Source organism: Thunnus maccoyii, chromosome 1 (genome assembly GCF_910596095.1).
Source record: "Thunnus maccoyii chromosome 1, fThuMac1.1, whole genome shotgun sequence".
NCBI classification, from domain to species: domain Eukaryota; kingdom Metazoa; phylum Chordata; class Actinopteri; order Scombriformes; family Scombridae; genus Thunnus; species Thunnus maccoyii.
Window position 1 is genome coordinate 29,014,759 of NC_056533.1, and position 26,917 is coordinate 29,041,675.

The 26,917-nt window shown below is 40.2% G+C and overlaps 1 protein-coding gene across 2 annotated transcripts; it reads right to left on the reverse strand.

The window, feature by feature from the left end:
• Window positions 1–133: 133 nt before the first annotated feature.
• tnfaip8l3 (tumor necrosis factor, alpha-induced protein 8-like 3) lies at window positions 134–26,917 on the reverse strand. Of its 2 annotated transcripts, XM_042409054.1 has the most exons (3): window positions 26,683–26,917; window positions 24,402–24,536; window positions 134–1,277 (listed from the first exon to the last, which is right to left on the reverse strand). In XM_042409054.1, the coding sequence occupies exons 2-3, from the start codon at window positions 24,445–24,447 to the stop codon at window positions 715–717; spliced, it is 609 nt and encodes a 202-aa protein (XP_042264988.1). In that variant the 5' UTR covers window positions 24,448–24,536; window positions 26,683–26,917; the 3' UTR covers window positions 134–714. The 2 variants fall into 2 exon arrangements, with proteins under 2 accessions (XP_042264988.1, XP_042264979.1); XM_042409045.1 differs by lacking the exon at window positions 26,683–26,917 and having other exon boundaries at window positions 24,402–24,738.

Consider the following 26,917-nt stretch of genomic DNA (forward strand, 5'->3'; position numbering starts at 1 on the left):
AGTCAACAGGGAGGAACAAGCCCATATTTCCTAAAACTTTTCCCAGTTCACATGGAGATATTGTTGTCAGAAGAACTGCAAAATAATGTTTACAAGAAATCTTTAATAAAAGACAAGTGTTACACCCTTGTAGAGAAGGTTAACAAAAGATACATAATACACACAACATGTCAAAGTTGGTCTTATGTACAAACACACGAATCAAGCAAATCCCATACATAGACATACACGCATGCACGCATGCACACACACACACACACACACACACACACACACACACACACACACACACACATACACACACACAAAGAAAGAGACTGATTACTACTACTGATTATCTTCCATATCCAAATATACTTAATGCATGTTTTTTGGCCATTGGTACAGTACACTTTTGCACACAAAGGGAATGACTTGGAATGCTATAATGCATACAACATGATACAGGCTGTCCCAGTGTGCAGCAATGATCCACTGAGTCGAAAGACAGTCTAAAAAAAAATTCCCTCATTGAACCACAGCAGCAGGATGTTACAACTAGCTCCATGGAAATGGATGCAGAAGAAACAAGAAGACAAGGGGGAAAAGGGAAGAGGGGATGCGAGCGGTCAGGGTTGAGCAGGTGAAAAGGAAACAGGAGGAGGCAGGAGAGACCAGCAAGAGAAAGAGCGAGAGGAGAAAGAGCTAGAGGTGGAAGAGGTCAGATGTAAAAGGTTAAAGCGTTCCTTCATCCAGCAGTTTGTTGATGCCATTGCAGATCTTTCTCAGAGAGAGTCTGTACTCCTCTCCGTCCCCGTACAGCTCGGCCAGGAACTCCCCATGGGCAAAATGGTTGAAAACGTGATCGATGCGTGCATGTGAGCGCGCGGTCAGGTGTTGCTCGACCAGGGTGTGAAGCAGGTCCCTGCACTCCAGCAGGAGCTCTGACAGAATATTCCTGTCAAAGGTGTACTCCACCTCGTAGAACGACACCGCTGTCATGGCCGCCTGGTTCATCTTCTTCTTGAAGCGCTCCACCGTGTCCAGCTCGTCTGGGCTGAACTGGTGATTGCGGTAGAGGATGCCGATCTTCAGGGCGATCTTGATGACGTCCTTGATGATCTTGTGGGCCTCCTTCTTGCTCTTGGTGAACTCCCGGCTCGCTTTGTAGAGCTCGTCCAAGATCTCGCTGCTGGTGTCGTCTGTCAGCATGTTGGCCACCACCATGGTCGCCATCTTACTCAGGATCTTCTTCTGGGCCTGCATGGCCAGGGAGCGTGAGTTAAAGCTCTCCTGACCTGAAAGGAGAGAAAAGAGAGAGACAGAGAAAAGCAAGGGCTTAGTCTTAAAGGTCAGAAATCTTCAGTGTATGGTGACAGTTGGATGATAATCCTACTAAAGTAACACCTGATGCACTGATAATTTAAAGCAGTGTTAATTGACATTTTTGGCTGCTTGGGGGCACTGGAAAAAGTTGTAAACACAACCATGACAAATTATCACATAACATAGTTGTTATAGTGAACATGTTAGCAAACAGCCTATTTACACATCAAACAACAGAGCAACATTAGCATTATTTTGGAGTCACCAATATAAGTCCAATATTCACTCTCTTTTAGCTCTGTTTTGGTGTCCACCAACTCCTGACAGTAATATCTGGCTCTTTAGTTGCTCAATGCTCTACTACTGTACAGTATGCTCAGTCACTAGTCACTAAATTTGTCTGTCTGTCGTTTTGTGCTCCAAGCAGGTAAATGTACAGTGGGTTTATCCCAAATTTTTCACTGAAAACAAGGTTCATGAAAGTGGTGGGGGTGAACAAAAACAATAAAGCTACGACCCAAAAACAGAACAATGACTTGAAAGTCACTAAAACACTAGAGTTGAGGGGAAACTGAGTCAAATGACAATTCTCTGTGGGTTTATTACTATTTAAAAACAGGTGACATAGATGTTCACCATTTGTACAATGAATCTGTTGTGTGTTGAGTACATAATAAGATGAATGTTATATATTCAACATCTGCTTACAGGAAAAAATACCATCACTGCCAACAGCAGAATGCAAGTTGTTTATTATAAGAAGTTCTTTGTCCAGAGAAAGCTAAAGTCACGGTAATGTTCTTTAGTTGTTGCTCTCATATTCTCTGGCACCAAGCATCTCTGTACCTCTCTGTACCTTTTGGATGAATCATTATGCAAAGTTGCCCAGTTTAACATCAGCAGGAGTAGCTTTTCTTCAAATCTGATATTCTACTTTTAGGTAATTTAACAGACTGTCTATAAAAATATTTATGAAATACTGAATGTTAAGGGTTTTTTATAAACACAGCTGGAAAAAGTAGGAAATCGATTGATCTCTTTACCCATTGTAACAAAACTATGGGTGCTTCCTTTCTCCAGTGTTTACTGACATTACTTTGTCCTTGCATAAAGACCTGTGTGCTAAAAACAGGCTGATCTTAAATTTATATTTCCTACTTATTCAAAGGAATAACAGTGACTTTTTTCATTTTTCTTATTACACAACTATCTTTTGTGTAACAAGACAGCAGGCTTTTTAATAGGATTTTAGTAAACATGAAAGCACAGTGTTGATACAAACTGCTCTTGATGATTCTGTGTTAGTGATCTGAATGAAAGCTAAATCCATCAACTCCAAACTTACACAGAGGTGACGCTGATGAAAAGCTTATTTGCCAAAAAATATATATTTGTTTTTGCTATGAGAGGACTTGTAGATTTAACAAATTACAAAAGTGACTCACTATAGAGTCTAAAAGAGTGCAGGCTGAGGAAAACCTTTTTTCAGCAGATGAAGCGCGGTGCAGCCACATTCTACAGCAGGGCGGCGTCCTTCCTGGAGCTGGCAGTGGTGTGGTGGGCTGACTATGGGAGGAATGACTATCTGCTTAGGATAACATCAAACAGCTGTACGATAAGAACCCCTCCGCACACTGTCTCTCTACAAGTTCAGATTGATCACAGTTTTATGCCGTGTCCCACTGCTGCCACAATTTATCATAGAGGAGAACATCAAAGGCTGAGTGTGTCCTCATACAGCGATGCCAACAGCCTAGCATGTGTCTGTGTGAATGTGAGGAGTGGGAGGACGGAGAGGGGTTTTATTTAGGTGCCACCCAGCTACAAATTACACACCAGATAACTCCTATTATGATTAAAGCCGAGGAAAGAGGCTTCACTTTTTCCTCCTGTTCCCTGTGCACATTGTCAGAGAGACAGAGAGAGAGGGGATGGGGGTGTCATTGCCCAGTGGGCTCAGCACAGAGCAGCAGATGAGCCCAAATTCAAAGCGGAACACCTGCTTTGTTGTCATTATAATTTTATTAAAACAGACAGCTATGTGACCATGCAGTTATCTGTGTGTGTGTGTGTGTATGTGTATGATTTACATGCACGCACGCACATTCACAAGAGATTGAATGCTGCAAAACAATTGGGAGAAACACTATCCGTGGCATTTCATGTGAATGTACAGAAGTGACATTTCATGTGTTGGTCTGAAGCAAAATGACATTTCATGCACATATAATTAGGCCAGCATGACATTTAACTGCTAATAAAGCAAATGTCTTTGTCTACAGTCATTTCCCAATACATGTGATCTGATGAACCCTCCTACTGCTCTTTTGTACAGCTTCGTGAGGGTGTAGGTGAGACCTATTGTATGTTGAACAAAAGTCTGGTGGGTGAGTTTGAGGATGTCAAACCTGCAGAGTGAAATTGCGAGTATTGGATAGCTACTACTCATATTTAGTCATTTTTGTGTCAATAAATGAGCAAATACTATACTGTTTGGTGTCTATAAAAGACACTGACTGTCATCCATAATACACACCAACCAATTACTTTCCAAACCAATCATACTAAGTAATCAGCATGTTTTTTTTTAAAGGGGACATATCATATGCATTTCCAGGTCTATTTTTTATTGTGGGGCTAGAATATCTTTGCATGATTTACAGTTCAAAAAACTAATTTATCTTATACCGGCCCTTTATGTAGCCCCTCAGTTCAGCCTCTGTCTTAAACAGGCCATTTTAGCTCCTGTCTCTTTAAGGCCCCCCTCCCACTGAGGATGCTCTGTTCTAATTGGTCAGCTCCAGGAAACAGTGGAACAAGCTGTAAGCACGACATGTGTAAATAACAGCCTTTAATAAGTTGTTGTGATGAACATTTAGAAAGCAAAAACCTTTCTGTTCATCTAACATCTGACATCTAACATACATTGAGCAACATTGGCGTTGATTTGGAGTCCTGTTTCTGTCCAATAATCACTCTCCTTTTAGCTGTGTTTTGGTCTCCACCAGCTCCTAGGGAATGCAACAAATAGTAAATTTGCAGGCTGTACAACCAAACAATGTGTTGGAATATGCTAAAATGCTTAGTTAGGTGATAATAATTTGTGTATTCGTCACTACGGGCAACTCCACTCGCATCACACATAGTCATTCGATCCTTTTTAAAAAAAAAAAACGGACTAGTGCAGCTTTAAGTGATTTTGAATGACTGATAAAAGAAAGTCATCAAAAAGTACAAGTACAATAAAAAAACATCTGCGTGTTTTTTTCAGTGGACAGAAAGTTACTGTCCTAATTTCACCTACAACGTACTGTGGCCACAACTTATATACAGTACTGGAGTATACTACAGCAACTCTAAACAAATCTTAGACTTTCTACAGTCAACATCGGTCTGAGACAGATGAATCTTTGTCTCCTTCCTGCAGGCTGCCGTTCAAAAACAGATCTTGAAGATATCAAATGTAAAATATGGCCTGAGCTGATGAATAGACATGTATTTAGGCTTCGCAACAGCAATGCGTCAGTTTCAATGATATTTGAATAGCAACACCAGGATATATAACTGTGGTTTTCATTAGGCAGATCTGTGCCTCTCATCAACAGGCTCTCTTTGTCACTGTCATTTCCTGTTTCTCTGAAGCAGCTCTTTGTTCTAGTGAGCCTCTGATATTCAGAAACCCAACTGGATAGATTTCTGAAACCCTGGCACACTGATAAAGGTGACAGCTTGCTCCATAAAGCCGGCCTTGTCAGACCAATGGCTGAGCTGGCTATTTGGATTTCTATCTCTTTGCAGTGTGTGATTAGTCGCTTTCTAAATTAATTTCTCTTCAGTGCAATTAAGTGACAAAGGTATCTCATACCTGATTGGTTCTGTCCTGTTTTTAATGCAGGGCTAAAAGTAGACTAATTATTTTTCTGCCACCTCCCACTGCACAGCCTGGAGCTGTTTCTGAAGGCCAGCAGGTGGCTATCAACTTGCCTTGACCCCTGTCTCAAGTCTGTTTTCACATCCAAGAGCGGTGAAGAATGTAAGCAAAATTGAAGGAGTGTGGAGGGAAAAAAAATACTGTGAAGAATGGACATGAGGCTATTTGACGTGTGAGTCACAGTACTGGGGAAGGAGGTGGGTGATTCAGAGTCTGGCGAGAGATTTTAGCACATACAGTAAGTGAGGGTAGATGATTATAAAGTGCACATGGAGACACTGAGAAGTCCAAGCTCTCTCCCTCACTCACATACAGCCTGTCACCCAGCGGCTGAGATGAGTGACATGCATGAGCCAGAGTGTCAGAATGAGTTAGAGAAAAGTCCAAGCTGTCAGGGGAGAAATGGCCAGAAACCGTCTTTCCCGTTACTTATCTCTTTCCTGCCTGCTCATTATTTCCTCTGCATCACTTGTGCTCTAATGTTTTCACAAATTAAAGTGAGTATTTCATATGCATGTTTGACTAAGTTGCTGAAAACAAACTGGGACCAGAGATCTCTGCCGATGTAGCGCCAGACGCAGATGCCATCGGCCCATCAAAGTGGTTACATAAGAGTGTTTTGGGAGTTGGTGAAGTTTACTTTTAACATCAGGATTAGTAAGGTGCTCGCTGCTCTCGCTGTTGACTAGACAGTCTCTCTTTGTTCCGCCTGATGTTTTTAGAGTGCTGAGTCAACAGTTTCTGCTGCGTTGCATCAGAACATACATCCAGTGTGGAACATGGAGAACAGCCAAACCTGCTCTGCTAAAGGTGGTGCGCTGCAAAAAATGTCCCTCTGTACTGATTTATTTCCATTTCAGTCACCGACAATTATGTCAAGGAATTAGCTATTTATAGGAAATGACTGTCCAAAGTAAAATAAGTAAAACCCCTACTCCTTGCTAACAAGCTGATGTCATTGTGCATGCCCATAAATGGCCGTCTGTACCATAGCCTTTGTTGCTAAGGTGTTGTTTGTGTTGAAGTTGACATTTTGAGTAAAGAATGAGAAAAAGAAGTGAAATCATACTACTACTGTCCATTTACATTGCATAGGCTAACTAAACAGGACAGAGTAGGCTTATCGGACTGGGGGCCTTAAAGAGACAGGGGCTAAAACGGCCTGTTTCAGACAGAGGCTGAACTAAGGGGCTGCGTAAAGGGTCAGGAGGAATTAAATAAGGAGTTTTTTGAAGTGTAAATCATGCAAAGATATTCCAGTAGAGCCCCAGAAAATAAATATAGACTTGTAAATGTGCATAATATGCCCCCTTTAAATGTTAGTTAAATCAACAAACAGCCCATAGAGTTACAGTGTAAGGTCATAATGGCCACACTGTACACCTGCATTATGTAATATGACTGGAAGTAACTAATCAGCCGGTAGTCAAACAGCTAATTAGTAAGCCAGTGATAGTGAAGCATGAATGAATGTGCTGATGACAATCAGTTAATGCAAGCGTGACTTCGGTGCTCCACTTGAACTAATGCTGTGTTCCAAAAATCAATGATTTGACATAAGATCCGGTACAAAAAATGAGTAGGCTGTCTTTGGATGTTAATTGAGCTGATTTTGTCCCATTAGGAGATTTCTCATCATTTAAAAACGTCACACAAGATGAAATAGATGAAATGACTTGTTAATCTGGACATTTTTTGCAGTGTGCCGGGCAGCTGGGCTGTGAGAAGGGATCCTGAGGCTTGTGTTGGTCTCATTCCAGAGTAATAAGAGGAATGAGCCATTAGCAGGACCAGCAGCTAACACTGACAAGGGCCGACTGGCCTTCACTGAGTCAACGCTGGAGGCACTTGTGGGCTTATCAACCGGAACACCGCAGAACACACACGTCTGACTGGGGCAACTGTGTGAGTGCATGTATATGTGTGAGTTTATGAGTGTGCGTGTGTGTGGGGGTCTTTCAGTGGCTGTTTTTCGTCAGTTGCTTGTCTACATGTCTCGACAGCAGAAAAAACAACTTCAAGATGAATGGAATACAGTCAGTCATCGTCACAACTTACTGTAAAGACTGATCACTGACAGATTTACAGTGATGGTTTCTATTAATTTTAAGATGCACATATTAATAGTCATCACATATTATATCATGTATCACACGCAAATATTATTAAATAAAACTAAGATGAAGTTAAGATGATAAGAAATATCCTATAAATATGAATTCAATAAATAAAGTAAGTGGTGTTCATCAGCTGAAATGTCCCCACATGTCAGGCTGTAAAGAGGAAGCTTGATCTGTGTATATGGGTGTGTTTACGTCCAGATATGTAAAATAGAGAATAGCATGACTGCCAGACTGTGTAATGGTACCAAAACCTGTGCTTAATACATCAGAGATATGTCAAATCTGCAGGAGTTCATTTGACCATTTTAAGAGGGAGTAACAATACTAGCAGTTTGATATGATATGGATAATTTGTTTTTGTTTTTTTTATTGACATTATTTTATTATTTGGGTCTGGAATAAACATTAGATGTAAAAAAAAACAAACCAAAAAACCCCCCAAAATCCGAAACCGCAGCATGTATTTATCTAAATTAACTGATATAAATATATGAATAATGAAATACATGTACAGTGATATGTAACATGTTATATGATTTAACATGATAATATATAACAACAAAAACATATTCATTTTCACGTATATTTGTTGAAAAATGTAAATTAAACTTAAACCACAATGATATTTAAATAACACTAAAAGCTGAAACGAACATAAAATAAATAAAATTACGGTATCTAAATATAAACAGTAATGAAAATGCAAAACAACAGTAACCCAGAAATAAAAAAAATAACCCTGCAGCTGGCTGTAATTGTCCTTTTGTACAGTTATTCAAAATTATTTCCTATTCTGGGTTCCTTTGCCGGCAGAGCTGTGAGTCATTTACTTCTGCGGTATAACATAATGTTTTTGCTTCAACACGGCTCAAGATCCTGACTGTATCAGGTATCAGGAACACACACACGCACACACACGCACACACACACACGCTAGAGGTTGCTAATGACAACATGCTCATGTTTTGGACTAGGTGGCACAGGTGCACAGGTTGATACTCAGTGAGGTCGGATATATATGATGAGTGTATAACAGTCACAAAGAGACAAGAAGAAGAAGAAGAAAAAGGAAAAACAATCTGTTTACCATTCTCTTGACTGTTTAGCACCTGTCACTTCTCTTCCCTCTAAACATTATCAGTGCAAACAGACAAAGCGTAAAGGCCACTGACCTGTCTCGGAGATGCAGAAAAGTGGGTGCGGTTAGGAGTGTTATCGCTGAGAGACAAACAAAAAAGCTATTGATCTTCTATTGAAGCTTCCTTCCTTGCAACACAGTGGTAGCCGTCACTAAATTCCCTTGTTGTACATTCACTTTCCATCTGCAAACTATTTTACATTCACAGCCAGTGATGTATTGTATAAGTGAATAGCCAATACATGTTTCTCTGGAGTGGTTACCATGCCATTCATTGCACCCTGTAAATGCTATAATGGCAATAATTTTCCAGACGTTTTCCTTTTAAAACGTCTTTTTATAAGGGAAACAGTGCAGCGCTAATCCCATTTTGCCTCATGTGAAGAGCATTCAGTAAAAAAGTTAGGCTTCTGCAGTAGCTGTATGTATCCATATTTCATATGTTACAGTAGAAACATCCTGTATTGTAAAATCTGCCAGCTTGTGGGCTCACACTGTGGCAAGAAATCCTGGAAAAGCCTTCAGTTATAAAGTCTGTCATCCATCAGCTCTGCCATTTCACAGCAGAGAACAACCAAAACAACATCAACAATGTATCAATACCAAGAAAATGTCAGAGAAAATGCTCTTCACCTAGGAGAACTAAACAAAGGTGACAGCTTGACTTCTATTACTTTCTCTTTGGCCTTTTTTGTTGCTTTTAGTTTCCAATAAGAGGCTTTCTCTGGCTGCATTTACAAGGCTTGAGGAAAACAATGGAGTGGGTCATTCAGCCGCGGTAAAGGGGTTTTTAATAGCCTGCAGGGTTAGTGTTAAGCAAGCCTGAGAGGCCAGTGGACTGGAGTGGGGAGCAGAGGATGGTGTGTTGTGCCAGCTGGTACCAGAGCTCGACTAGTGGGGCTGGAGGCGACGGGTATTTATTTTCCAGCGTCACTCTCTGGGCTGAGGGCTTCCGACTTGTTGATCGAGTGTGTTTGTCAGCTCACTTCTGCGATTCCACCTCCGCAAACAAACAGACACACACGCACATTGATATACAATACAGTGTTTAAAGAGTCTGTAAAGATTCATCTAGATGCAGGCCCAGTGTCGAAGAAATATCCATAAAGGCTTTTTTGTCATTTCATGTCTCTCATCCACTCACTCTGTATATAGCAAAGGCTCCATACTGGTGTATTTTTGACTCCCACTGCTTTAATCAGATGACTCAAACATACCGCCCCTGCTCACTCTCTGTCTGTTGCAATGCATGCGTGTGAGTGTGAGTTTATATCTGAAAAGATAGATTAAAGACCGAGAAAGATGAGGCTTCAACAGAGAGAAAGACACCACGATACAGTGCGGTAAGTTGAACTGCATTATTCATGACATGCAAAATCTGACTCTGAGCCAGTTTCCAAAGGGCACTTTGGTGCTGAAAGAGGTCATTCACCGTGCAATCAACAGCTGCTCAGGATGTAGAGGGGCATTCAGACCTTTAGGGTTAATAAATAACTTTGAATACTTTAATAGCTTTCATTTGAGTGAAGTTGGGTTGCAGAGTTTAAAGTTCATAGATGTGGATCATTTAGTATCACTGGCTGAAACTGGAATGTACAGGTTAGAGCTTACTCATGCTTTACTGGAATGAAATGGCAGAGAACACAGATACATCCTCCTCACAGCTCCCCAAGACTTGTAAAAGGCAAACTGCTAACTTTGTGTAAAACAACTTTATGACAAGACAAATGGATGTTATGTTTTTTTGTGCTGTTAATGGATTCTGCAGGTGTCAACTGGGGAATGTGGAGCACAAAACTACGTAGTCGCAAAAAACATGAGAGAAATAAAGATCGAGAATAAAAATATGCATCAAATGATCGTCACAAATCACAGAAATGACTTGCAAAGCAGACAGATGGGGAGTGAGGTTGTGTACAATGTTGCTAAAGTGCTTCATTAATTTTGCTCTTAAAAATGCAATAAATGGTCAGATTAAGACCTGATCTTATGAGTCACTATCTTTGTCAGAAGACTGTGAGAATTTTCTCCAGACAAGAAGATGATGAAGAGCAAATGGTTGCATTTGTTTACCCAGAAAGTGTCACTGCCAGTGCAGAAATTCAAAATAATTATTCTTAAAAGTAGAGCTTGACCAGTAAATAAGCCATATATTGGAAGGGTTATTAACTTATTGCATTTATATTGGTATCTGTGTATATATTCAATTAATAGTATGTATGTATGATTGGGTTAATTTAGAAACACTGTGTTTATCCACAACAGAGAACCAACAAGTTTCATCTGTAAAATGTCCCACTTAATAATGAGATCCTTATAAAAAATGTTTTATTTTTATGTTGATTGATTTTTTTGATTTTCTTTTATTTTCCTGTCATGCACACAAAGTGCCTAACCCTCATGAGTTTACAAGACACCAAAAGTACAGTTGCAGTGGTCAAACATTTCATTTCATTACAAAATTACAGATTATTATACAGCTCGGTCCTCTGGCTTCTCCTCCAAGTTTGGTAAATAAAATCTGCTGCAAAAAAGACTCCCTTCCCAGAGCACACTCAAGTTTTTTCATAATCATCCAGCCCAAAGAAATCAACATAACTGGAGGACATTTTACTAAAAAGTACATTCCTTACGTCCTTGTAGACAGGGTAGTAAAACCTGCTGGTCTCGAGGGCTAATGGTAAGGTTCCTGAACATAACTGTGCACATAGGGATCTTAGTTGTTTGTTTAAATGATACTTTACATAAGCTTCCACACCATAGCTATTTTTATACCATATATCAACAGACCATTTTTCTTCATATATGAGAAACATTTTACTCCTAATCTCCTGAATATCACAAAGTAACCTCTTCTGGAAAATGAATGACAAATAGTTCAAATAAAATAAGGATTTCAACTCATTTGGCCAGGGATGACCATGAGAAATGTCACAATTAAATATCTTTTTATTGAGTCTCTGATCAGACGTCTTCACAAGTCTATTCCAAAACCGAAGCATTTTACATTTATGTCTGATGTTTGGACGTTTCCATCATATCTCCACTAATGCCCAAAACCTGAATTAAATGTATGGACTCCCGTTGCAACTTGTATGTTCATGGAAACCACAAACACTAGAAGCATATTCAGACACAGGACACACACATGAATTATAGAGTTGTGTATAAAGATGGAATCCCAAATTACCACATTGTTTAACTTTGTTCCATACAGATCCCAGTGCTCTCCCAGCTGACTGAGCTAGAACACTGACAGCTTCGTTAAATGTCATGTGCTCGTCCAGCATCAAGCCAAGATATTTATACTGATTAGTATATTACAGCACCAAAAACAAGTGAACTTCTCTCCAATGATTTTTGTCTAAATCATGTTATGCGTTTATGTTACCAAATCAGCTGAAATAATGTTTTTAGACTTTTTAAACTCTCAGATATTGAAATTTAATTGATTATGTGTATCTCATATATTATAATGTATGTGGTCTAATTACATTACACAGCATAATATGATTCAATAGTTTTATGTATGTATATTTTTGGATTATTAGTGAATTGTGTTAAAATTATGATTATATTTAGGAGCCTGCTTTCTTTTGTGCTAAAAAACAAGCCCATAATATTCCATGTATTTAGGTCAATGCTGTAAAATTGTTGAGTGTGCCTGTGTAAATCAGTAATAGGAGATTACTGATCTGCTCGTTGTGGAACAAAACAACGTCATATAATACTGAATACAACATTAACTCAGTAATTGACTGGTTTAGATAAGTTTCACATATTTGTATGGCTCTGACAGTGATTTACAAATCTTAAAATAAGCTCTTCATTAATATTTTCCTGCCTGATGGACTTTATTTGAGATACAAGAAAGCTGGATTTAAGTAGATGAAACTTAAATCCAAACAAGAAGAGTGCAGTCAGTAGAGTGCAGATCTCTGCCAGGTTGGTACAATCAAGATGTTGGCAAAGAAACTATGCTACGTCGTACATACACGGCCAGATACTGGCCCCTCCAGGCTTATGCCTGGCAGAGATATTTATGTTTTTCCCTATTGGTCAGAAAAGTGACACATGTCGAGACAAGAGTCGGGAAAGACCTGGTCAAAATGGCAGCGTAGGGCATAAATAATGGATGACAATAATAGAGGAAGAGTTGTGAGGAGTGTTTCTCACTAACAGCACACTGATGTATGTTAATGTAGCTGTAATAAAGAAGCTTGATATACAGTAGGAGACAGTGTTTGGAACTACAAGTGTGTTTATCCTGCTGGGACTGGACTAAGTGTCTCTTCTGTGACTAACAGTCCAGAGAAAAGCACTTAGGAGCCTCTCTGACTCAGAGGGGACACAGGAACAGATTGCCTTTTGCCGATGTGCAGCCTTATTTAATGCTCCATCCCTCATCTCTGTCTTTGTCTCTCTGTCTATTAGTTTTAATGGCCATGTCCCTGTAGAGCTGAAGTAGAGAAATGAGGCCGTGGCGGGAGATGTCTGATTGATTAATGTGCCGCTGGCCTGATCGCCTGTCATAAGGAGAGGGAGAGGGAGAGAGAAAGAGAGGGAATCAGCGATTTGACCTCCACCTTTAGCTGTGCCCTTGGCTCTCATCACAGTCACTCCTTGTTATGAAGACAAGAATGAGCTGGTCCACAGAGCATGAGAAGTGGTATCCAGGACATCCTGTTGGGACACTGTGTGGACTGCAGGAGCCTGTGAGATCCCTGCCCTTTGACCTCTCCTCTGCTGTAAACCTAATGCCTTCACCAGCTGTGGGTCGCTGACGTCTGGCATTGTTTAGCTAGTAAAAAGCCAGGCCACGGTTAGTTGGTTAGCCGGGCATGGGAACTGTCCGGAGGCTGTCTCCCCTCTCTGTTTCCCTCCTCTGGGACATTCTTTGGTAAACTACTCTGCTACAATCATCATCTGACAAATTCTTTTAGGTGGGTGTTGTTGGCGGCAAAATACTGAACTTTTTTATTAGCATGAATGACAGATGATTTCTACAACATGCAAATGATTCAAACTATAGCTAGGTCTTGTGTTTACTGTTCGAAACAGCCAGCGTCAGGTAGGTCTCGGCACACAGGAAGTGGTGCTTTTTACATTTTTGTCAGTTTTGAATATGCTAATTGGAAACCAGGAACCAGAAACCACTGCGACTGGACAAACAAAGACAAGAGCGCCAACCACAGTCAAACGTCAAAGATTGAAAATCTAAGCTAATGTAAGACAATATAGGACAGGAGGTTTGATTGCGTGATTACAGGAAAATTAAGCTTAGAAAGATAAAAGATAAACCACCTCAAGGAATTATTTGATTCATAAAACAGTGGCACTCTATTTATGGAAAGTTGGTGCAAATGCGTGGGTGTGCGTTTGTGTGTGGACTATAATGATAGGCTGTGGGACTGGGCCTAATAAAAAACAGAGGAGGATAACATATTGGGGTTTTCCTTACTTTATCTGGCCTGAAACCAGACAGAAAGTCCCCTTAACTTTTTCCATAATGAATCAAAGCTTTTACAGAGAGAGAAAAAGGGGCGAAAGCAGGGAAAGTGGGTGTTGGGGACAGGCAAAGCTGGCAAAATGTACATTTTCATTTCACACCATTCAGTCATACTTAATAGAATAGAAGTAACTATGTGGGGGAAATTGGGAATGTGTTTGCTTGAAAAATGCTCTAAATGAGCACAGATGAAAAAAAACATGTGTCACTTCATTCAAAATGTGTGGATGAGTGATGCAAAGAAAGATGGAGGAGATGGGGGTGGTAGGGAAAGAGAGGTGAACTCATATGTCCATATCTTGATTGAGTGTCTAGCTCCTGTCAAAGTCCCTTTACGTCAGACACAGACCCACACACACACACACCAGAAACATCTTCTCACTCTCACTACCATTTGTATCATCTGCAGCTTTATTAAAAACTGGCTGCAGCGTGTCTTTGTCTTATATTCATGATACTCTCGTCTCTTTTCGTCTATCTCTTCCTCTCTGTCCATTTCTCACCAAATCCGCAGTGAGCTGAGCGTGAGTGGCAAGGAAGTAAATGTTTTCCGGCCTTGGGTGAGTGGCTTCTCTCATAGACCTCAGCCAAGTCTCAGCATGCCGTGGCATCGCTTACAAAGATACACACACGTGCATGCAAAGACACACACGCACACACACAAACACACACACACAAAAAAACCACTCACACACACAATCATCCAGGCGGTGCCAGCTTTCCCATAACTTTGGCCTTCTGGTTTGTTGTTCACTCACTCTAACTGAGTTTACATAAAAGTGAGGCTCTGGGAAGCTTAAGAGATCACTTACAGAGAAGCTCAGACTATTTTTGTTCATTATTATCATTATAAGAACATAAACATGTTCCTGTGGTTCTTTGTCTATAATCTAATTTAAATGTACTGTATTGGACTGTGTTGGGCAAATAACTTGAAAAATGTAATTAATTGACCATTTACTAAACCGCTCCTCCAAATAGTAATTGTCCAATCATAGCTTAGCAGACTTCTCTCTTTAGGCCTGTGATGTGTGCATATAGTAAGAGTGATACTTTTCATCTGAAGAGTTTAGGGGGTTTGTGACTTTTTATTTAGCCTTTCCAAAACCAAAAACATAAAGCGAAAGTGTAAGGAATGGTGTTTATCTGCTAACTAAGCTGTAGTTGTTAGCTAACTAGCTTATCACCTAAAATAGTAACCATGCCTTACTTCCAAGGCCAAAGAAAATAATAATACTTTTGTTTGTGCCGCACTTTTCATTCATAGTGAAACTCAAAGTGTGCAGCAATAAATACATAGACTATATACAACATAAAGAAAATAGTAATAACTCTGTTGCAGTAGTTTGTTGGGTTACAGGTTAGGAAAAGCCCCGTTCACGCCTGTAGTATTTCCCTACTGTGTGAAAGCTGGTCCTGGATACTATCTGAGATAGGCTCACATTAGCACCTCTGTCATGGATTTCATTGGATTTGAGGTTCATACTCAGCAACCCCAGCCAACGTTACCCCCGAGATAGAGTTATGTTTACCAAACACATTGTTCTTGTAATGTTTAAATTGAAACATTCAGTTTAAAAATGTATGTAAAAATGCAAAAAAGTATGTAAGCTATGGAGACCAATTACTCAAAAGCATAGCATAGCATAGCAAGTTTGTTACTCAGACCACTGAAAAGTGCCTTTAGACAACCCCAAAACTTCCAAACACGCATATAACATGCATTCCTTTACTCTTGGTAGAGAAAATGCCTCCACCTTTAGCCACCTTTAGTGATGTGAACTCTTCATCCAACCAACGGTAAGACAGCAGACAACCAAAATGTTTAGGGCAACAGATCCCAAACTACTCCACAATTGTAAGAATTAATCAAAGAAATGCAAGCATTGAACAACTACTGTTCCCATGAGGTTTTCATAGCATGTCCATGGCTGACGAGATGCACATAGGTTGCCTAAGTTTTCAAATTTTGCTATACAAAAAATAGTACTTAGCAGTCATTATCATGAGGCAAACTCTGCAGGCCAATGTCTGGCCTCATATGCCGTTTTTCTTTTTTTTTGGCAAGGTGATCATATTTTATGAGCCAGATGTCTCAGCTTTTCAGGAAGTAAAATACATGTTGATATATTATCATGGGGGTTCAACTGTGTACGCCACCTCAATTAAAAGGTTGCTCCTGCTTATATACTTTGAGCTTTGGCCTTGAAGGCTCTAACTGTGCATGACATGCTTAAGCCAAACTGCTGCTGCTCTCTTGGCTGCCAGCCCACCAGTAACTAATGACCAGGAAATAACTGTGGTTCACACACTCACACTCACATAAATAAACACATATCAGTAGATTTGTTTCTGACTTAGTGACTACCTTAACTTTAACCCTCTCAAGACCTAATCCTCCCATAGTTAATTCAAATCCCAGCCTTCAAGGAAAACAGAGTGTGGAATTTTTGTTTCTCTCTGTTGCCATTATTGCCCATGAAATGTCTAAACCCACAAGTATAATTGCCGCATTTGCTGTTTCAGACTGTTCTGCTGCTGGTTTGCTTTCTATCTCCGAGAGGGAAATAGTTTATGAAGGTATGCTAAAAGCAGCTTTAAGTGACATACTGCTATGCTACACACATATATCACAATATATGCTGAACATGGGTATTCAACTTTTTCCTTCCACAACTTTATAATGCTAAAAACAGCACAGTTTGTTCTGTTGTGTCAGTGTGAAAAGCTTTTCCTGTGTAATTGCCTCCCACTCTGTCTCACTTTTGTTTTGCCTTTTCTCTGCCATTAGAAGAGATAAGGTTAAGTCACAGTTTAACTTGATAATAAATTGCATTTTGAGATCATATTAGAAACTTCTTGTTGACTGATATCCCAGATAGCAAGGTGACATTGGTTCAATGTTGAAATTCCATCAGAATCATCATTTTGGTTGAGGTTGAGTCTTTGCATGATTTACAGTAAAAAAAAATCTCCCTATTTATCTTATAGTGACCCTTTATGCAGCTCCTCAGTTCAGCCTCTGTCTGAAACAGGCCCCCTCCTGATGAGCCCACTCTGCTCTATTTGGTTAGCTCCTGGAGGCTTTCCCCCCGGGAGACTTCAGCCAGCTCCGGTAGCTGCTTAAATGAACAATAGTAGTCGGATATGCTCCTTTTTTCCATTCTTTACTCAAAATATAAACATGTCAAATACATCCATACATGTTCGAGCCCGAATCTGAATCTGTGGAACAACCTTAGCGACAAAGGCTACCAATGGATGGCCAAATTTAAGTATGCACGAACAATCTGACATCATTACTTAGAGGAAGTAGAGGTAACTTTGCAAACAAAGCTTTCAGAAGCAACATTTTTACATATGCTCCCTCAAGTTTTGGAGCTTTGACTATGTTTAAAGGTAAAGTCAGTGATTCTAATCCAATGCACTGTCAAATTCAGTAAATGTCTCCTCACGGTCCGCTAGCTGTCCGTTCTGTGTATGTGTTGAAAAAAAAATCTGGTGTTCATACACATCACTGGTTCTGTAAATGAGCATGTAAATACAGTGGCTTGGAGTGAGCCACACAACATTATTCTAGCCAATGAGCAACGGGCATTCGTACCCGTGCACAGAACACATACACTTCCATTTTATTAAATGTATCAATCCAAACTGAATCCAAGATTTTTTAGGCTCTGTTGCGTTTAATGAAGCATAATGTGAGCAAGCAGCTGTTTAAATCACACAAATATTCCACTGTATATGTGTTTTGAACTTATTAACTGTATCAATAAATACAAACATTGTTGATCTCTCTGCATGGAACCAACATGTAAACTATTTCAGTTCAGTACATTTCTGCTCTCAGTCAGCCTGGTGAGGGCAGTTTGCCCAGCCACTGTCCTCTCAACTCCCCAGGAGCTGCAGCTGACAAACGGCTGCTTCTGTGGACAGAGATGCTGAACGCAGGTTGAGTGAGAAGTGGGGAGGCTGCAGAGAGGCGGAGAGTGTGGATGTACTGTTGTGCTCATATGAGACGAATATTTTGTTCCGCTTGTGATAATTTGTGAGAGGAACAGAAGTGACTCTACAGCTGACGCATCGCTCTGGATTTCTCCATATTTCTCTTTTGGTCATTACCTTGGCACTTGGGTGTCCATGAATTTTGATGGTGAAACTTCTGAAGGAGCACGAAGGGAGGGGTGTATTTGTTTGGGTGTTTAGTTCAAATATCAACATTCTTTCTCCAGAATGACTGACTCTACCTTTAAAATTGACATCCGATATAGTGGCCGTTTTACCATGTTCCAAGTTCCTAGTCCACTTAATCTGCAAAGTATCTTAGTTTTGATGTGTCAAAACTAAATCCACTTTTCTTGTGAAACCCAATGTGGTCACAAGTCCACGGGAGGCAGGGAAAACATTGTGAAAATGTATTTGAAGTCACACACAGCCTGGTCCATTACCAACTTGATGTTTTATTCCAAATTGTAACACACACGTAATTACCTGCTATCTTGATGTAAATGTTAATCACGTTATAGTTACACCTTGTTATACATGGCTATACCAAGTCAAAAACATATTTCGATCTGAACTTATTTGCAGAGGCACGTTTTTGTGTCTTTGTTTATTGCACATGTGCAATAAAACTATCTTATGTCACAATCCACTGTTGCAAACAACAAAAATATATGTTATTGCATTTAAGCACCAAAGAACACAAAAATAGCAAGTATTTACCCCTACAATCCTCTTCAAAATATAGCTGACCTGTGCTGTACATATACTGTGGATTAACTGCATGAATTTAAATAATGTTAGAACATATATAGCATGTGATTACAACAGAGACAATTTGCCAAATATCAATGTGCACCCAAGTGGCTCTTACATCTGACATCATAACAGTATATAAATGACAGAAAACTGCAAAAAGCATATTATAACCCCTTTAAGGCAGTATGTCTCCTGTGTGTTGTTAAGTAGCCTGTAATTTCTGGAGGTTCCACAAACACATCAGGCTTTTAATTGGCACTAATGATGAAAACATCTGTGTGAGCCATCAAGTCCATGTAAAAACCAGAAATGGACACTGTAAAGAAACAAAACACAAAAACTTTCCTTAAAATGTACGACTGTACTGTAGATATAAGTCAACGAAAGGGAAGAAATATAACAACACATATACGCATACCTGCATCACAGCCCCTGTAGATCTACAGTAGATACCTGTGCAGGCACAACGCACCACTGATGCCAGCCTTCCCTCAATACACACTGCCCTCCCTCAAACAGCTTGCCTCTCACACCAGATGCCTCTAGTGACTGTTTGCTTTGCTTCGCCTGGCCCTCCAGTGAAACCACAGCCATCTCCTCCTCCCGAGTGTGTCTATGAGGCCTTGTCAAAATGCCTCCGTGGTCTAATTCCATGTTTCAGTAATGGCTCAGCCGTGGGGAAACAATTCTCTCTCCAAATGTCTCACACACATTATGAAATGCCACAGTGTCAGCATATGTATGTGCATAGTACAAGAGAAAACGCACCCACACACAGGTCAGGGACCTGGGAGTTATAGGATTTGTCTTTTGCTGCAGCTAGAGGAAAAAACACACTTTATCCTGAGTCGTCTTTTCCACTTATGGCTTCACTCCTGTTTTCTTTTTTTTTCTCAGTTCATTTTACAATTTTCCAGAACCAGCTCCTGGTAACTCGAGTGTGTGTATGTGTGTGTGTGTGTGTATGTGTGTGTATGGAGAGGGCTGGGACACAGTGAGCACTCTCCATCTGTGGACCAGATTAAAGGCGGAGAAAAAAAAAAAATCAAGGATGCATGTGCTTGGAGTGCACACGAGACCAAGGGAATGAGCAAGAATGCAGGCATTTTAAGAGTGTGTGTGTGTGTGTGTATGGGAGTGTTAGAGTGTATGCAGGGCTGGCCCATTCTGCCTGTGTCATATGTAAAGCATGTGGCCAGTCTGCCAACATGGCAATCATGGGTGCTCCTGGCCCAGTGTAATACAGCAGTGAGCGGTAGAGATTTTTTTCATCTGTGATGCCATCTTTGAAGTGTTTGTAGAAGTGTGGATCAGTAGCGATCAGCGAGAGCAATGGTAGAGTTTTAGAGTTAGTTTGTGAATGTGTGATTACTGAAGACGATCACCTGGATGAAGATTAAATTTCAGTTGTGTCATCAAACAACATCTGCAGTTTTTTTGTTTATAGAACCACAGCAACCGCCTTCATGCTCTCATGAATCCCACAGATGTTATTGCAACAGCCACACAGCTTCTCAAGTCTGCTTTCCATAGAAAATCTGAAATAAAGTCAAATGGCTGGAAATAGCTCTGCAGATGGCAGATCGAGTTATGGTGTTATACTGATTCGCATCACCATGATTAGTCAGCCAAGAAGAGACCGTGGGCTGATTATTCATTGTCCCCTAAAAATAATATCAGAGGACTGTAACAATTCAAACTAGAATGAAGGAGAATGCTTTTGTAAAATGCAAATATAATAATATGTGTTGTGCGCCGTCTGTGTGATGTAGACTCCACCAGTCCTGCAGCAGAACAGGTGTGTTGACAGTCAGCCTCCCTCTGACTCATAATCAGGTGTGGTCATCTCCAATCCACCGCAGGAAGGACAGGGCTGCTGTATGAATCAGCTTGTGGCTATTGGTATGGTCAACGGCATGCTTGTTGCATGACTGGCTGACGGGGTGATTATGGGAAAAAATGTAAGCCATTTTTACAGGGTAGTTACAGTACGGCTGAGCTCTGTGTATTGTGGCCAGCCTTTGAGCTTTAACACAACAAAAGGCACAGGGGAAAAAAACAGACGAGATTGACAGGAAATTCATCGCTCCCTGGAGTGATTGTCTAACTCCATAGTCCAAATCCTGACTCTCACGTGATGACCTGTTGTAAAAAAAAAGTCAGCTATAATGCAAAACTATTCCCTTCTTTGATGTTTTTGGAGAAATGTCTTGAATTCTTTGGGTCAGACAAGCATAGATTATGTGATGTCATGCTGAAAAATGTCCATTGCAGCTTAAAGGTTTATGTAGGAGAAAAGCTTCCATCTGTATAAAACAGCAGCAGTAAGGGCCAGGTTTTGGCACCACCCCTTAGAACTGAAGAGACCTATTTGTAAACTCAACATTTTATACAGGAACAGTCACCTGAGCGGAGGAGATATCATCTCCAACAACATTAACCACATGATGTGAATGCATTGCAGCTATGTGAAATGTTTTCTTTGTGTTATTGCCATCTCTATCTCAATCTGTAGAGAGCCAGCGCCTTTAAGTGAGGTCTTGTTTAACAACTGCTGTGGTTTTGCTCTAAATTTGTAAGTTTTGACATGCACAAACATTTGCACCTTAATAAATTGCTAAAGAGTATTGTGTGCTCCAGTATGTTCTTTTGGTGCAGTCTTTGAGAAGTGGCCCATTGAACTGTTTTGTTACAATTTGTCCTATCCTGAGAGCACCGAGCTCCTCCAGTGGAGGGGCTGAAGTGCAAGAGATTCCTTTAACTCTGCTTTGACAAAAAAATTGAGCTCTCTAAAAATACTTACTAGACTTTATTGTTTCTTTTTTCCTTATTCCTAGTGTAGATTTACTAATGTTTATTGGGATGATTCACATATTTCAATCATGGTAATTATATTAATATTTTACAGTTTAAAATGTTTTTATGTCTGAGTCGACAATGAACTACATTAAGCTGTGTACATTACCGGTACTGTTAATAATTTAGTTTGGTGGAGTGATATGCTGCAAGTAAGATGATGTGTTATGAGTTTTGTTGTCCAAAAGTTAAAGTAGACAAGCTATCCTGAAGAAGCTGCCACTGTGCTTTTGCTTTCAGCCAAAATCTGATAGTACCTATCTAACTAACAGTTATACTAGTAGACCATGAAATGAAAACAAAACAAAAAAAACCCCACAAAATCATTCTACGTTTTCTTTTAGGGAGAAAGCAACAGTCATTATTTAATTTTTTCCTGTGCGTGCATGAGCAACTAAACCAGTTTTCCCTCTGGGGATCTATCGATTATCAGTCACCTAGCAACAATTTCCTCATGACTTAAACCATCTGAATGCAAACATTATTATGTCTTGACTTCCCATGCTGAAAATACAACGTCACAAGTTCCACTTGAAGGCCCCATAACCTGCAGCTGACTGGACCAAGGTCAGGCATGTTCTCTGGAGCTTGTCAGAAGTCATTGTGAGGTAAGTAGAAGTGAAGAAATATGCAAGACAAGCTGAGTGAAAGCTGCTACAGCTACAAGGCAATATCCCAGATACAGAGCATAAAAATAGCTGATATAAACAGTATCTACCACTGAATTTATGGCAATGGAAAATGCTAAAATGGCAGTCTCACTCACTAACAACAACCATAAACAGCTCAAGGGCAGAACAGAAGGATGAAGGGTCAAAACCACCTGAAACAAAATACCTCAATATTTACACTGCTTAAGTTTTGTGCCACAATACATGTTAAAAGCTAAGATCAATCACACGGCCCTCATTCACACACGCAGGTATAAGGGTCATGTTTGTGTACAGCAGCTCTTTCAAAATACGCCTGTTTTCAAAATACTTTTACTCAGATTTTGTTAAGACATTTGACCTTATAAAGTCAGACATACCAGTTTTTTTCACCGACAGTAGACTGAATGGTAGAAACTGCAGCACAGCCACAAAGCACGGTGCAATTTCAGTATGAGTCAGGCTCTTGCTCTCTATGGACAGGGAAAAATGTCACTCTGCCTTTGCCCCGATGTCACCCTTCCTTTCAACATGTGTAGCACTGATTTTATGCCAAAACACAAGCTTATAAGAGTTAATTCATCTTAAATTACAAAGGCTTGGCCACATTACACTGCTGGAAGCTTTAGCAAATCACAACGTCTGTAGAAAATTGAAAAATGTTTCCATGATTTACCTCTGGCCCAGTCTCTGGAAAACAGTGTACATCACTTCACATGAAAGTGAAATGGATAAAGCCTCTGTCTCTACATAATGGCTTTGCCGTGGCGCACCAGTCGTGGCCTCATATAAGAATCAAGGTAGATGTTTCAACTCTGAACTGAAATCGGTAGATGATACGGACAGACAGACAGACAGACAGACAGATTAGGGGCCAGCTGGGCAGACAGATGGTCAGAGTTCAACAGAGCATCATTAACACACAAAGCTCTAAACTGTCAAATAAACAGGCAAACAGCCACATTATTACACGATCGCTAACATGTGCCAGGCAATTACATGTCCGTCTTTTGACATCTGTAGTAGATCTGACCACACACCCTGAGAGAGTATATATATGTACCTGATGGAAAATAATTTTAGGGGGGACCCACATTACTCAAATAAAGGATAAAGTCATTTAAAGCATTAATCTGATTCTTCACGGGGAATTAGTGAAAACAGCAAAGAGGAAAGCTTCCAGTTTCTGCATGATATAGCGCGGGTATTTGACTGTTTCAGCATGCTGTACTATGTTACAGTATAAAAGCCTCCTGGAGACACATTTGATTCATTGATCTTTGAGCTCAAACTTATCTCCAGGAGGTTGTTTCATCTCCTGGCTTGAACTTTCCAGGAAATTACAGTTCAATAAATCGTCCACGCACTTGGAATGCTGGTAAGACACACAAAACTTCAAGGAGTGTTTATGTAAGCGTTTGAGTCCAAATGTTTACTCTCCTCATTGAAATAAATCTTTGCCCTGTATTATGACGCCATAAAACCTCTTCCACGCATAACTTCCAGTAAACATTTTCATGCTCTGCGGGTGTGAGATGCACCATAGAAAAGATGATTTTAGCGTTCAGGGAGGCTGTGTTCTCTATGTGGTTGGATGTGTTGATGAATAAACTGGCTGCACGTGTTGGAGCTTGCCTGTTCCTGGGGGCGACTGAGCAGGCTTTCATCCGCACACTCAACGAAGGTCGGCCAGTTTCACCAGCATCTGAGTGTACGTGCATCAGGGCTCACAGCAGCACCTTTGACATATCTCTGAGCTAAGGAATGAGCTATCAGATACTGGATGAAGTGTGAAAGAATCTTAAAGACATGGTTTATAACGTACTTTATGGGCTTAAAGAAATATTCAGATCTGTAGACAAACTGGTAATTAGTGCAAGGAGTCTGTTTTGTGAGATGAAGAGGTACAAAGTGGATGAGGGTGACAAAAAATGTGGATATTTTAAGGGTCCAAATGCTGGAAAATTTTCAAAATGTGCTAAAAAAAAAGCACCAAGAAACCACTGATCTTGTTCATAAACTAATAAACTACAAAGCGGAGAGTATTTGCTTGTATTGCAGTTATCTCAACATGTCAGAAACTGATGTTGTAGTCACAGTAATGGGCTTGAGGCTTAATGAGACTTACCTGGAGAGAGGTCTCCGTCACTCTGCTCTCCGGAGTCTGAATCCATCTTCCTCTGCAGGACACACGGAGGCTGCAGAAGCTCTCTGATTCCTCTTTCTTCTTGTTCCCTTTCCTCTCCAGGGAGCCTTCTGATTTCTTTTCCCAGAAAAAAAAGACCACAATTTCTTGTTTTTTTTTTCTCTTTCTCCTGGTGAGCTAAACTTCCCCTCCCAGCCTGGATCACTGCAGCTGTGAGAGGAATGCTACTGGGCTGATTTGCTGAGCTGTCCTCTTTTTCTTTTTTTTTTCTTTTTTTTTTGCTCTCTTTTCCTTTTGCTCCCTCCTCTCTTCTCCTGACTCCCTCAGTTTTCCTCTTGCCTTTTCCCTCTCGTCTACTTTCCCTGTCTCTGATGCTCCCTCCCCTCTCTCACTCTCAGTCCGTCCCCCTTTTGGTTTCTCCCTCCCTTGTCCCTGCCACTCGGTCCCTCCTCCTCCTCCTCCTCCTCCTCCTCTCATTCGGTACTGTCACACTCAGCCTCTTCACGCTCTCTCCACTCAAACTCTTTCTCTACCTCTTTCTGTATGCTGTAAGTGCAGTCTCTTCCTCTCTCTCTCTTCCTCTCTCCCTCCCTCTCCCTGTCTCTGGGTAAGAGTGCTGCCTGTGTTTTAGCAGAGCAATTGGAGAGACTCATTCATGGCAACTTGAAATTCATCTCCAGCAGTAAAAATCCCATGAACCCTTGTTACTGGCTGTCATAAAATCACTTACTATAAAGTCACTTACTCTCTGTGGTGGTCATGTGATGTCAGGTCAAGTTACTGTTTTACTATTTACAATAATCATTGTAATGGATCTGACATGTTGTGGATCATTTAAGTGTGATAGGTAAGTAGTTAGCCATGTTTTTGTTGTATTTGATGCATCTGAAGATTCACATTTGGAAAAAAAACCCATGCTAAATCACACAAACGACTATACAGTCCTTTTGTACTCGTCATCAACAACCACTTCCATCCAGAACATACATACAATAGATGTTTGTTCCCATGATTTCTTTTTGATAGATGTTTGCAGATGCTTGGATATGTCATTAATCAGAAACAGCTGCCAAACAGCCATTATTCCCACCATTATTTTCACAGTCTCCATATTTGTCATGTGTTTTGTGCTCTGGGTGTGATTTTCTGACCACATACTGTAACTCATAAACACCAACTCTGAAATTTTGAAAGTCAGGGTGTTTTTGAATTCACCACAGAAGAGAATTTTCAGCTCTAAACTGCATTAACATTCAACAAATATAACTTCAAAAACAACAAAAGTAATAAAAGGAGTGGGAGTCAATGGCTGCCTGGAAGGTCAGAATGCGAGATAGAAACTAGGTTTTTCTTTCGATCAGGATGTATTTACAATAAACATGCAAAACTGGTTTTCTATTTATAGCTGGACAAAATAAGTATGTGTAATGCCAAAGTGGTGACTTGTAATGACAAACCTAAAGACAAATATAACCCAACTCTGCAGCTCCCCTCAGCTCAGAGCATTATAGCTTCTTTCAGCTCATTGTTTCGGTTTTGCGGCTTTACTTCACCGCTTTTGTTCACTCTCACAGCTCTCAACAGTGTTTAAGTAACAGGAAGGATTTTTTATCAAGGAAGAAACTTTATCACTCACACTGTGAGATAATTATCTTTGGTTTCACCACGCAGCACCAAAAAAACAACACAAAGCAGGACAATACAGGACACTACATCAACAAACGACATCAATTAAAAGACATAAATACAGCTGAAAATAATTGCAGTACAATAAAATAAAATGGGAGAAGGTTTTTGTGAAATTCAGGATAGACTGCTTTTGGCAACAGCAAGAATTAATGGCTTGATGGTGAACATAGTGAAGCATTTAAAAGCTAAAGAGACAGATATTTCATCTAGGGGTTGGTGCAAAAACACAACTCTAAATCTAAAGCTGTTCCATGTCTGCTGTATGTGTAACAAGGCTGTTTGCTATCACGTTTGCCATATAAACTTTACAAGGTGATTATATATCAACGTGGTATTTAAAGGTTGTTTAGCTGCCCCCGAGTGGCCAAAAAAAATAAATTAATCCTGCTTTAAATGCTGTTACAAGGCAGCTATTGGAGACATTCTCTGTAATATTGGGTTAAATTGCTCCCATGAACAAAACCAATGTGTTGTCATCTGTAGGTATCTTCCAGCACAGCTGCAAGAGATTTTCAGCGATTAAAATCAGGTTTGGTATCAGAATCAAACAACAACAGCTTCGTTCCTGACTCACCATTTTACATATTCAATGTTCATGCGGAGAAGCAGTTTGTTTTAGAGGATGAAATCTCACTTTCTGCCTCCTATTTTGCTATGCTGTAACTGTTTCAATTTACAAGTAACCCACAGCTGAAAACAAGAAGTTACCCTTTGTCAGAGGTGTGTAGTGTCGTAGTTCTGGTAAATATGAAGGGAATCACTAACTGAATAATAATCACAAAATACACAAGAAACACGGTAGACTGGTG